Genomic DNA, 12,616 nt, shown 5'->3' on the forward strand with positions numbered 1-12,616 from the left:
AATAACTCTGGCAGAAGACAGGGAGACAATAAGCCGTTATCACTAGCTGTCAGGTCGCACTATATCAAGGGTGGTTGTTAACGAATCTCGGGTCAAGAGAAAAACACTGTTGTTATCTCACCTTGTTCGCTGCAGATGGATAAGATATCAGGCAATGGACCATTCCTTGTGAAATGTTCAGCAACAAACAGTGCTGCAATGGAAGTTTTTTTTTTGTTTTTTGTCCTCTAACAGTAACATTCTTGGAACAAAAAAAAAAAAAAAAATGTAGACGATCGACCATTGACAACTCTTGGTTGTGTTCTTGTTTTCCCTCGGTCTCCACCACTTCGCTAGCTCACGGATGCCAAACGGAGGGCCAGGAAACAATTTAAGCGAACGGCCGAAAATTTCCCTCTCTCTCTTGATCGATGATGTTTACCACAAGAAACACAAACGATTGTTGTGCATACACGGGAATCGCGGCCCACATCTTGCTCCTTCTTGTTGTCGTCTGAGGATGAGGACCGATGATGCTAGTCAGGGTTAATGCTACACGAGTATCAACAACAATAATAACACTAACGACAGCAATAACAAATACTCGGCATCCATCCATGCAAGGGTCAAATGATGAAGAGTGGATGAACTTTGATAAAAAACAAAACCCTATTCGCGTTACACGTACTGAATGAGTATTAGCCAACTCAGTCCTCCGACTCTGTTGCGTGTGTCCATGCCATCTAGTGGAGCAAGGTACGGATGAGAGCCGTTCGGGCGCTGACTAACGGGGACCCTGATACGGACAGAGCCGTCGCTCAGACGCATGACCTCAATGAGCATTCGCTGCAAATCATCCTTCCCTCGAGATCTTTAGAGCATCAGTAGGGTCCTCTTCATCTGCTCAAGCACCACCAATTTGTTCTGTCCTCGCCTGTCTATCCGGAATAGCTATCCCTCTCACGCAAAACAGCCGATGGTTATTTGTATGTAAATGCGTTTATTTGGAGATAATGGACATTAAGGATGCTACAGGGGGGTGTTTGCGCGTCTTGATGAATCTAGAGACCTCTCTTCACGCGTCTTTCTTTTTTTTTTTTTCTTCTCTCTATGTATAAATCTCTATGAGATCATCTAAAGGACCTTCCATCCAAGGTCATAAATAACAAACGGATATTTCTCGTCGCGACCGCTGACCAGCCTCATAAACCTGAATCCCAGGGGCTCATGGACCACGAATTTGCACTGGGTCCTCCAGCCATAATCCTCATAGTAGGACATAACCGGTTTCTTCACATGATCATCATCATCGTTGTATCCTAGCCGCTCCAGCTCCTTGGAATCAAAAATGTGGTGATCCAAAGGCTGGTTCAAGAACTCACGTAGGACAGCGTTCGAGACCCTGCCGCTATAGTTGGGGTTCTTGACCTCTTTACAGTTGTAGGCGAAAGGGATCTTTTTCTGTTGAGGGGGTCATGGACGAAGGATTGGGAGAGAATATAATGCCTTGATCAGTCGACATGCCCTTGCATTCACATTGTGTATAATCGCTCCATAACAATTTTTTTTTTTTCAAAGGCTACTTACGTAAACCGCATCGCTGCCAGCGATCTCAAGCCTTGCGTTTTGGATCCATTGGTCTCCCATTTGGTGCAGGAGACTGTACTCGATTTTACGTTCTACTGCAAGCAGCATGTCGATACCGATATAGTCGCCCTGGACGATCGGCTGAGTGCTCTTATAGGCGGTGTCGTCCATGCCGTCGACAGCCTTGCTGAAAGGGAAGCGGATGTACGTCGTGGGATCTTCATAGTGCGTATGGATTAGTTCGCTCTCTTCGATATCGATGTAGGGGCGGTATTTAAACATCCTGACATCGGGAAATGGATGCTTGTTCGAGATTATCAAGCAGCGGTCGTCTGCACAGGGTGAGCGCACGTCACGTTCTAGGTACGTCGGATGCAGTTCCTCCCGCTCAAAGGCCGGGTCTTTCCTCTTCAACGCGTCCCAAACCTTTTGTGCTGCCTTGTGCTATTATTTCGCGATGGAGTATAAGACAGTGCATCGTTAGTATCCGCGATTAGATCCAGTTTTGCTTACCCCACAGTATATTGAGGATGGGGAGGGGGCATTTCCTGGATCGATACGTACCATGTACAGTTTATTCCTGGTCTTGCCCTCCGAACCTTTACTGAACGCAACGACATCCTTGGCAGGATCGACCAGCTCCATCAAATAATTTTCCAGCTGATAGGGAACCTGGTTTTGGAAGGTCGAGAAGTACATGTCTCCGTAGGCGAATTCAAGTGGATCCATTTCCGCGACCGATGCCTGCTTCAAGAACTTGACAACCATTTCCCGTGTAGCCATCGCACCAGTCCCAAGCCAAGAAAAGCACGCGTGCATGTTCACCTCTACATGAAGAGGAAGAAAAAAGAAAAAATCGGGGTGCAGAAATAAGTACTTGCTCAGCTGATAACGCATATTGACGTGAACGAGGCGATTATTAATTTACCATCCTCAAAGAAGCACCAGCGCCAGTTGGTAAGCGACCATACATCCGAGTTGGTGTCCGTATGCAGGAATTGTGGGAAGCGCAAGAAGTTGGCGTACATGGCTCGGAGATAGAAGATCTTCCAGTCGTCGTCCTGGAAGTAGCAATATGGGGACGAGGCCATGGCGCAGGCCATATAGCGGGCGACGAAAAACATGTTGCTGGGGGAGTTGAAGACGCGCACCTTGGGGCATGAGAACATCTATCGCGATCAGCATGAGAGAGGGTTGGTGAGAAGAGCGCGCAATTGAGCATGGGCCACCCAGCCTCACTAGACTTGTTTATCTGAATATAGTCCGTCCGTCAGGGTCCACACTGCGCTTGTTTCAGATGCGAAGTGACGAGCAGTCCAATGCATTATTGGCCCTGATCCTGTCTGTTCCCCTGTGGTACATGTGCAGCAGTATGGCTGTTGCCGGGCGAAGGCTGTCTGTGGCACATGTCATCCATCCAAACGCATCCCCACAGCAAATGCGCATAGCCAATTGCTCCTGCACAAAGTCGCCTTTTCCCTGTTCTTCCCTCCTGCATAGTCGGATCATCCCGAGTCACCAAAGTCGAGCCCCTCTCCTCCATCGCCTTACCTTTTCCTCTAGATGAACATCGACCTTGTTATTCCAGATCATCACCTCCTTGAACATCACATGCGGACACAGGTGGTCGACAATCTCCCTGAGTGAATCGAGTCTCGACCAGTTCAACAGGATCGCCGTCATCATGTCCGCGCCGTCCGTTGGCCGCAAGTCCAGACCGGTAATGTCGCCTCGATCGATCCATCTCGGCGGCTGTACAGGCTCGTTGGGGTTTATCCTGTTGTCCCTGGGTCCAAAGACCAGCCTGAACAGGAACGAGTTCACGACGTAGACAAGCCATAATATAAGGACGACCGATGGCAGGAGGATGCCGAAACGAACACGGCGAGTTGTCCCTGATGCCTGACGGAACATGCCATTCGAACGAAAGAACCGCCTGGTCCGCGCAGAGAAGGACCGCGCGAGGTGAGTGAGATGATGACTATGTTGGCGTAGTTGGGTCTTGAACGAGGGCAGAGTGTTGGAATCAAAGAATCTTGACCCAATGTCACTTAGGCCGCCTTTTTCCTCTACTCCTGCTCCAATCATTCCCACTGACGGTACGCCCGGTGGAGGGGGCGCTGTAGGAAGGTGACCACTATGAGGATGGTGGACAAGGGAGATAGACCTGGCCCGAGATCTCTTTCCGGTGTCTGTACTGGTGGTAGTGCTGGTTGGAGTGTCGTTGCTGCTGCTATGAGTGGTAGAGCTGTGTTGGTGCTGATGCTGATATTGATGATGCACATGGCCATTGGTGGTGGTAGCGAAGTGGGTGCTGGTGCTGGTGCTGGTGCTGGTGCTAATGCTTGAGTTCAGGTGGTGCGACAGTTTTGGCCCAAGGCCCCGTTCTGGATCCATGAGGACAGGTCCCGAGTCTTGAGAGAAGATCCAAGGAAAAAGGGCGACCAAGAGGATCGAGGAGCTGCAAGTGACGGAGATGAGAGATCAGAACGAGAACGAGGCTGGAGATGATGCTGAGGATGAAGACGAGCAGATGATGATGGGGATGACAATAATAATGATGATGATGATGGAGTTGGGGAAGGAGGTGTCAGACAACAGCCAGGAACAGACACTCTGAGCGATAGAACAAAACGTAGAGTACCTCAGGGCCTTGAAAAACTGCCTATTGGTGCAGTACACATGGATCAAGTCCGCCTCAGTCTCCCTCGCACCATCAAGACATCCCTTTTATTTCCCCCCTTCTCCCCTTGGTGCCTTATCCGGACTAGCGCAGCCATGGACATGCACCTCCACTACGCTCGCTACCACCCCGGAACCGATACAGCCCTCAGCCTTCGCTTCGCTGCGTCGAAGAACCGTATTTGGAGCAGGCAGCAGAGGCACAGGGGCAAAGATGCAGGCAGGGTAGCTGGACATTTTTCGCTTTGATTCAGTCTGCCTCTGCAAGAACAAGGTTATCACCAATAGACCAATAGGAACGTCGCCAGATATATTCTTGCAGCGTGGTCGAATGAACGCGTGCGCGATTGTCAAGTAACTATTGGAGTGTAACTAGAGATAGGTCTATGGGTGGGTATGTGTACACGCGTATGGCTATGGCTAAAGGTATAGGGATGTGCTCTAATAAGGCGATAACATGGTCTGTCGACATCTTCTGGTCCACGCTGGGTACCAAAGTCGATCCACCCTCCTCCTGCTGTAACCGCTACTACTACTGCTACTACTGCTACTACTGCTGCCGGTTCTGCTCCTGCATCTGACTCAGAACCATGCTCTCTTCCTGCATATCCTTCTCATACTGTGCCTGATCACGCAACTTCTGGGCCTTGCCTCCCGTGTACAGGAACACCATGGGTAGCGTCAATACCGTCACTACTCCGATCAACACACACGTCCACAACATACTCGTCTCCTGATAGATGACCGATCCCAGCAGCGGTCCCACCACCATCCCCAGCGAAAAGACCATGTTGAAGAGCGCAAAGGCCCTCGCAAACCCATCTCCTTCGCCCGTAACCCGGACCACGGCCGAGATCTCGCCCAGCACTGGGGTAATGTACACCGCACAGGTGGCGCCCACTCCGACCAGGAAGAGGATGATCGCCCACAGAGGCAGTCCTGGGATGCCAATCACGACCACAAACACGCCACAAATCGCGATCGCAGCCCCGGACATGACCTTGGCACCGTGCTTGTCAGAGTACCAGCCAGCAACCGGTGCGACAAAGGACGGGATACTGATCGCAAGGAAAATGACACCGATCTGGGTCTTGGAAATTCCGAAATCCGCGAGATAGAGTGGCAGCACGGGTTCCAGCGCTATAGAGATAAGGACAGAGTGGTGCTATTATTATTATATAATTCAAAGAATAGATCTAAAGCGCAAGAGACAAATGACAAAGACATACCAGCGATGAGGAAAGCGTTGATGAAACTGACGAACAAAGCCGTGACCAAACGCTTGTTCGTCAATAAACCTTTTAGAGTCGACATCTCACTAGTGGCCTGTGCCTTGGCCGGAGTCGGGGCTCCCTCAAGAGTGTCGATATTCTTTTCAATCCCGAGCGATTGCTCCCCTTGCCCTTGTCCTTCTTGTGTTTGGTTCTGTCGTTTTTGGAATTCTCTGATTGCCTTGACCTTGGCGCTCCGGGGCTCAATGATCAACAGGCGAGCTGCCAGATCTACACCGATGAGGATGATGCAGAACACATAGGGCGCCTTGACACCGACATGGTCTTGCAAAATCCCACCCATTGGTGGTCCGACCATCAGTCCAAGGGTCTGTCCAATCATGACCTTGCCCATCTCGGCACCCAGCTGGTTGGCTGGATATGTGTCCGAGAGCAGAGCGAAGCCAAGAGTCATCATCGTTCCACCGGCCAAACCAGCCGAAAAACGAGCAAGTAGTAGGAGCTATCGTAATGTACGCGTGTGAAATACTGCGTGTTAGGAACAGCTTTCAGTGTTCTCCAGCTGGGCTCGAACGACGAGCCACTTACCCAAAAGTGATCCAGGCCTTCCATGAACAGAACCGTGGAGAGCAACAGGGCCATCAATCCAGCGACCATAGGAACCCGACGGTTCGCCATCCTATCGGAGATGATGCCCGCCACAGGAGAAGAGATCAGCAAACCGACGGCATAACATGCAATCAATGCACCGTTGGCTGTCGACCCAAGACCTAGTCTCTCGACGATGAAGGGCGTCAGGGGCATGATGATGCCATAACAGAGCAGGTCCACAAAGACAGCGAGTCCGACTGTGAACGAGATAAAGTGGTTTGAACTGCGAAAGCGGGTGAAGCGACTTGTACCAAGGATGTCGTCCACATTGTTTAGGGTTGCACACCGACCCATGTCGAGTTGGCTACTACTACTGTCGTTCAGACCATGTTCGAGATCGGCGGACTTTTTGTCGAGATTTGTTGAGGACTGGAGCGGATCTATGGATGTCGTGGTGGTATTGGTATTGGTATCGGTGGCGATGTTGTCCGGCTAGTAGCGCAAGCAATTGAGATTTTTTTTTTGTCAGTCATTGGGTTTCAGGGGGTAAGGGATCGAACCGTTGGATCTGATAACGAGCTTGTTAGAAATAAAATGTTACATTTTTTTGAGGGGAGCTAGCAGAAGGAGGAGACATTGGACACTTTTTCAGGGGAAGGATGTATAGTAGTGCAGTATGCCGGAGTTAAGATGAGGCGAGAGAGGGGAAGTTGATGTCGATCAGGATCGGGATCAGAATCAGAATCTGGATGAGGGGATCTGCAATCGGATGCAGTTCAGTTCAGTAAGGGCAACGGGTGAGGAACAGCTGCACTGGCGACAACGAACAACGTGCGATTGAGAGAAGAGAAGAGGAAGAGGGAGTGGAAGGAGCCGTCGGTATTAAAGGAAAGTTGCCCATTGGGCGCCGGGCGCACCTTTTTCCAGTGCTCTGCTGCTACCGAGCTGTGGAGGGCGCACACTCTGGGTCGTACGATGCTGTGCGTACTCTAAGCCAAACGGAGTCATGGCTACGCTGGATCAGGGATGGTCCCCCCTGTTGGACCCCAGGGAGCAAACGGAGAAGTTGATTCGCCAAAGAATTTCCTGGGCTTCCTTTTTCTTTTCCTTTTGTATTTAAAAGTGATCGACGCTTTATTTGTATCCGATCCCATACCGAAAACTCTACAGCGATCGGTGCTCCTTTTGGCTATTAAAGTTCCCCCTCTCTCCTTCTCAAGGACAAATGTACCAAACAAGCACAGCAATATTCTGTGTTCTTCCGACCTACACCGTACATACATCCCCAAGCGCGCTCTGGCAGATTCCATTTGCGCTGGAATCCATCTTCTTCCTCGTCCTATTTGTTCTTTGCAACGCTGCAGGGCCATACGCGCCGTGGGGATGACAAACACACTGCGCATTCTACACTGTATGCGCCATCTGCACTATACAAAAGATCTTTATCCAAACTACATGTACACCACAAACGATCTAAAAAAAAAGGTGCGCACCCGTGCAATCGTATCACTGTTATGGAACAAAGTAAAAGCATCCTTTGCTCCAACCGCTACATCGACTTTGACCCCTTCAGTCCCCCAAATGCATCATTCGACATGAACCCCAACTCTGCGCCCTACATACCCTCATGCTTCTGTAGCTCTCTCAGGGTCTTCTCCTCCTCTATCCGGTCCCTCTCATACTGGTCCTGGTCCACTCACTTCTGCGTCTTTCCGCCTATAAACAGCCCCACTATCGACACTATCGACACTATCGCCATAACCACCCCCGCTAGCATCACACGCAACTATAGCAATCCCACTCTCTGACACACCATCGAACCAAGCAAAGGTCCTGCAACCATACCGATCGAGAAGACCATGTTGAACAACGCGAGCGCCTTTGCGAACCCATCTCTTTCTCCCGTCATCCCAATCACGGCAGAGATCTCTCCCAGGACCGAGGTGATGTAAACTGCCAGCAGGTACCGATCAAGACCAGGATAACAACCATAGCTCATAGAGTATGTTGGGGAGAACGAGGACGATGACAAAGATCGCACAGAGAATGATGGCGGAGCTCGACATGACCCTGGCGCCGCGGTGATCAGAGATCCAACCGGCGATGGGGAGGATGAACGTCGGGATGCTGAGAGCGAGGAAGCAGAGATTGATCTGGGTCTCGGAAAAATGGAACCGGCGCTCGAAGACGAGAGGAAAGACTAATTCGAGCGCTAGGTAGGTACAAAGACATGATAATGTGGTTGCAGATGGTCAGTAAATAGGGTTGAAATGAAGAATGGGGGGCGGGAGGGGACGATCGTGAATCATTAACAAACACATAGCTTACCAGATACAAGAAACGCGTCCAAAAAACTGATGCACAGTGCCGTAAGCAACAGCTTGTTCGTTAAAAGGCCCTTCACAGTCGGCAGCGCCGTGGACTTGACCACAGCCATAGCCGTCACCGGTGTTGACGGTCTTTTGTTGTTGAGCATCACCCGTCTTCTCCTGATCCTGGTTCTAGTCCTACAGAAGGCCTTGAGGTGGACCAGTCATCATTCCAAACGTATGGCTGATCATGACCTTCCCCATCTGGATACTCAGTTGGTTGGCCAGGTAGGTGTCTGAGAGCAGCACGAACCCGAGCGTCATCATCGTTCCTGCGACGAAGAGCGCAGTTAGTAACAGCTATGTTGCGAAATGTATATGTGTATATAGTAATATAAAAATAAAGTGCCAAAGGACATAAAACACGATGTCATGCCATGCCATGCCGTGTTGGAATATCAGATAGAGTCCGCGACACAAAACAAAAGACCAGTGATAGTGCACTCAAAGCTTCAGCCTAGCCCAAAGCCGGCTATATTCGCTTTAGATAGGTTCAATAGAATGCTATTCACCTTGTCACGCTTTCACCATGACAACATCAAAGAACTTACGCCTGCAGATCCTCGATTTTATACGAACACCCCGTGCATTCTAGTTCAGGCCAGATTGACCTATAATTTCACTGTACTTGTACGTAGATAGACATGATAATAAATTGGTCCTTCAAAGGACATCTCATATCTTGGTTCTTATCGCTACTAATGTTAAACGTTAGTGTAACAAGGTCCATCGATTCCTCGAACTGCTTCCGCCCGAGCTGACGCGTCGCCTTGGCTCCCACACGCGCAAGCGACTGGCTAAGGTTGCTGGCGTATCAAATTTAGCGGCAGGGAGGGTCATTCGTTGCTATGAGAGCGAGGATAGTTTTGAAGACGATGAACCCCCAGACCCAATAGTGCCATCACCAATACAAGGTCAACCTCAAAAACAACTGGAGCCTCGATATAGGGAGGCATTGACGGAAATCGTGACGAAGTTCAACAACACTGGAGCAAGGAACACCTCCAGGACAATTGTACAATAATCAAGCTCACGCTTTGATATGGACGCGTGGCAGTGCACAGTAACACGCGACGTGAAATTACTTGGGTTGCACTGGGGGCGAAGCACTCGACTGAACAAGCAGCATGATTTTGAGGCCAATATCAAATACCGAGCGTCAAATGTACAAAAGCGCCTCGCCAACCTCGAATCTACCAAGGGCGAATATATACCGATGCGGCTTGTGGTATCTTTGGATGAATCTTACTATTTCAACCATTAGTTGACCAAGAGATGGGTTGGGTTCCGACTGCAAAAAATAGGCTGAAACTAACCCGGCTCACGACGGTTTAAGTCCAGCCCACGTTCACTATTTGTGGGTGGACAATCCAACATTTACTAAATTCTGCTTCAGTATGCCGGGCGCGTTGTTGGCTGTAAATCTGGTGTTGGTCGCAGCGGTGGTGCTGGTGGTATTGGCCAGGGTCGGTGAAGGATGTTGGGACGATACTCTCCGCAGGGGGTTGTTTAGAACCGGGAGTGTATGTTTCTCTTGCGAGTATTACTTAAGACATCGGGTTGCCATGGCCAACGTTCACGGGCGCACAATACACCGAGACCCTAGCTTGATCTCTTCATTGTTCATCGTTTTCTCCCGCTCTTTGGTTTTTATAACCCATTGAGTGATTTAGTTTGTGCTCTTGACTACCACTTTTAAGTTGTGAACTTGTCATGGACAAAGGTTGTTCTGTATATTGTCTTCAGAAAGCGCAATCTATGTGCTAAAACACTGGCAATGGGTAAAGATCAAGGCACCGTTGCTAACTTCCTATTTGCATCAGCTTCACCTTTCAAGCATGAGAAAAGACATTTGCCGAATCGACCGGCTTCGCTGACTGTACAGCGAGAGAATCGGTCGTGGCAATGGAATCCATCGTACTGTGGTTTGACGGCACCTTGAGTTTATGCGCCACGGACGCCATGGTCATTAGCTTTCTGCTTGCCTCGCGAAAGCCCAAAGGTGGAATCGGCTTGCCCACAGTGCCACGTTGTTCTAATAGCCGCATATTTATCCTGCTTAAGCCTTGCACGTTTTGGATAGAGGTAGCTGACACGGTAAGTCTGTCATGCATCGAAATCCAATGCAGGCGCACCTGATAGCGACTCGCCTCTTCTATGACCTGCCACATGCGAACAGACTTATAGACACAGCCAGTTGCGAAATAGGTGCCGTTTGGAGTAGCGTTCCAGGCGATGCTTGCGATAAATCCATGGAAACCTTCAGCAACTGCCAAACACTGACCCAAATTCACATCCCACAGTCGCACCGTCTTGTCCCAACTCCCTGAGGCGATCTGCTGGCCGCTGGGCGAATACACCACACTCGTAACCCAGTCGGTATAGCCGCTTAAGATGGGACTAGGTGCACCGGTTTGCGGGTCCCACAGTCGCACAGTCTTATCCCCACTTCCAGAGGCGATCTGCTGGCCGCTGGGTGAATACATCACGCTCTCAACTGAGTCGGTGTGACCACGCAAGGTGTGGGCTTTTGCCCAAGTCGAAGTGTCATATACGCTTGCCGTGCCATCGTAGAGGCCTACCGCACAGAACTTCCTATCTGGCGAATACGCGCAGGATCTCACCTCGCTTTCTTCTAAGAGGTACGGCCATTCGCCAAACTGCACGCCCCCCATCTGTGCGTTGCTTAAATTGGCCTGACGCAGCCAAATATTGCGGAGATTGACTTTTCTCAAATCTACCCCTTGCAGCTGTGCAGAATCAAATTGGCCCCCACTCAGGTCCGCTCCTGGAATCTGGATGCCTTTCAGATCTGCACCGTTGAACTGGATCCCGGCTTTGATCAATATCGTGGTTGCATTGGCCGCCGCCTTGCGTGCCTCTTTGTTGATTTTGGAGCATTCGATCGATGCGAGCAGCTGTTACTTGAAGAGAGGTTCCTGTTGGACACGCTCTGCTAAAAATTGAAGAATCGACGGCTCACCCACAAAGCTTCTCCGTGCCAAAGGCGAGTTGAGCATCGCCTGTGCAATGGCTGCCACGGGTTCCTCTACAGTAGCCTGGTCTTCGAAGCTCATGACCGAATCGACGCTCCCTCGACGTGGCAGAGTTTGAGGTAAGGCCGCGCGACTCGCGCTCTCTCCGTCTCGCGGCTAGAACACCGCTCGGGCCAAGCAGTATTCCAGCAGTGATTTATGGATAAACCGGTACTGATTGCCACTGCGCGTCAGAGAACACGCCTCACGCAAGAGCTGTTGCTTCTCGTTCTCCCGGCTAAAGAAGCTTTCTTTCCATGTCCCTTGATCGCGAAATGGCGAGTACTCGACCACCGGATTGCCCGCTTGCTCCTCGTATATCGCTACCGCTAGCGCTTTCAGAAAGCCAACTCCGTTCTGTGCAAAACCATCGTCGTACAAGTTCTCGAACACCTTCTTCTCTTGATAGCTCAAGTCCTTCTTCTCAACGAGTCGCTTCTTGCCTCGCTCCAACCATTGCTCCACAAACTGGTCATACAACGCAACTCTCGTCACCCGAACAGCCGAGAGGCCTTGTCCTGGATCCACCATGCGCGGCAGTACCTCCAAGGACAGCGTCAACATAAAGGGGTTCTTGACCAGGTCCTGCAGGCTGGGAATCAGATTAAGGGCATTCAAGTAGTCCGTCACTTGCCAGAGCGGCCTCGTTGCGGAGACATATTTCCTTATGTGTTCTTGAATTTGATCCATAAAGAATGGCGCAATGACCGCCTCTTGAAATGCTGGCTCTGCTTGGTGATTGTGATCTGCTGGCTGGAACCGATCCCGATAATCGAGTCCAAGGTACTCGCTGCCGCAGCTAATGACCATCTGAGCCCTCCATCCTCCCACCTGATTCAGTCGGTTGCTCGTGTACAGGTTATGTGTCTGCTGGCTTTCATCATATCCATCACAGATCAAGATGAATCTGTGGTGGTCTTTCAGTTCTCGGATCTGGGACTCGGTAAACTCTGCCTTCCGTAGATGTTTGGCAATCAGATCCTGTTCTGGCTTGTCGATTGCGGGTAAGCTGATAAAGAGCGGAATCCTGCCTTCCTTTTCCTTATAGGCATCCCACAAGTCGCACTCGAGCTGCCGGTTAAAGGTCGACTTGCCTCCACCTGAATCACCTAGGTCGAACAGCTTGTCATCGGGCGCTTGC

At 50.4% G+C, this 12,616-nt stretch overlaps 4 protein-coding genes across 4 annotated transcripts; 1 reads left to right on the top strand and 3 right to left on the bottom strand.

Moving 5' to 3' along the window:
• Positions 1 to 975: 975 nt before the first annotated feature.
• Positions 976 to 4,196, bottom strand: BC939DRAFT_442493 (uncharacterized protein). The gene is made up of 5 exons (XM_051554403.1): positions 3,118 to 4,196; positions 2,495 to 2,735; positions 2,131 to 2,393; positions 1,567 to 2,010; positions 976 to 1,440 (listed from the first exon to the last, which is right to left on the bottom strand). The coding sequence occupies exons 1-5, from the start codon at positions 3,961 to 3,963 to the stop codon at positions 1,114 to 1,116; spliced, it is 2,121 nt and encodes a 706-aa protein (XP_051415364.1). The 5' UTR covers positions 3,964 to 4,196; the 3' UTR covers positions 976 to 1,113.
• Positions 4,197 to 4,798: 602 nt separating this feature from the next.
• BC939DRAFT_393887 (major facilitator superfamily domain-containing protein) lies at positions 4,799 to 6,425 on the bottom strand (the record flags this gene model as incomplete). Its single annotated transcript, XM_051552119.1, has 3 exons — positions 4,799 to 5,388; positions 5,478 to 5,982; positions 6,069 to 6,425. The coding sequence occupies 3 exons, from the start codon at positions 6,423 to 6,425 to the stop codon at positions 4,799 to 4,801; spliced, it is 1,452 nt and encodes a 483-aa protein (XP_051415365.1).
• Positions 6,426 to 6,832: 407 nt separating this feature from the next.
• Positions 6,833 to 7,922, top strand: BC939DRAFT_40156 (uncharacterized protein). Its single transcript, XM_051552618.1, has one exon. The coding sequence runs from the start codon at positions 7,098 to 7,100 to the stop codon at positions 7,668 to 7,670; it is 573 nt and encodes a 190-aa protein (XP_051415366.1). The 5' UTR covers positions 6,833 to 7,097; the 3' UTR covers positions 7,671 to 7,922.
• A 2,350-nt stretch (positions 7,923 to 10,272) lies between these two features.
• On the bottom strand, positions 10,273 to 11,115 carry BC939DRAFT_393779 (WD40-repeat-containing domain protein; the record flags this gene model as incomplete). The annotated part of the gene is made up of 1 exon (XM_051552112.1): positions 10,273 to 11,115. One exon carries the CDS (start codon positions 11,113 to 11,115, stop codon positions 10,273 to 10,275), a length of 843 nt encoding a protein of 280 aa, XP_051415367.1.
• Positions 11,116 to 12,616: the final 1,501 nt, after the last annotated feature.

The sequence above is a fragment of the Gamsiella multidivaricata genome (assembly GCF_025024155.1).
Source record: "Gamsiella multidivaricata strain RSA 2152 chromosome Unknown BC939scaffold_12, whole genome shotgun sequence".
In the NCBI taxonomy this organism is placed as follows: domain Eukaryota; kingdom Fungi; phylum Mortierellomycota; class Mortierellomycetes; order Mortierellales; family Mortierellaceae; genus Gamsiella; species Gamsiella multidivaricata.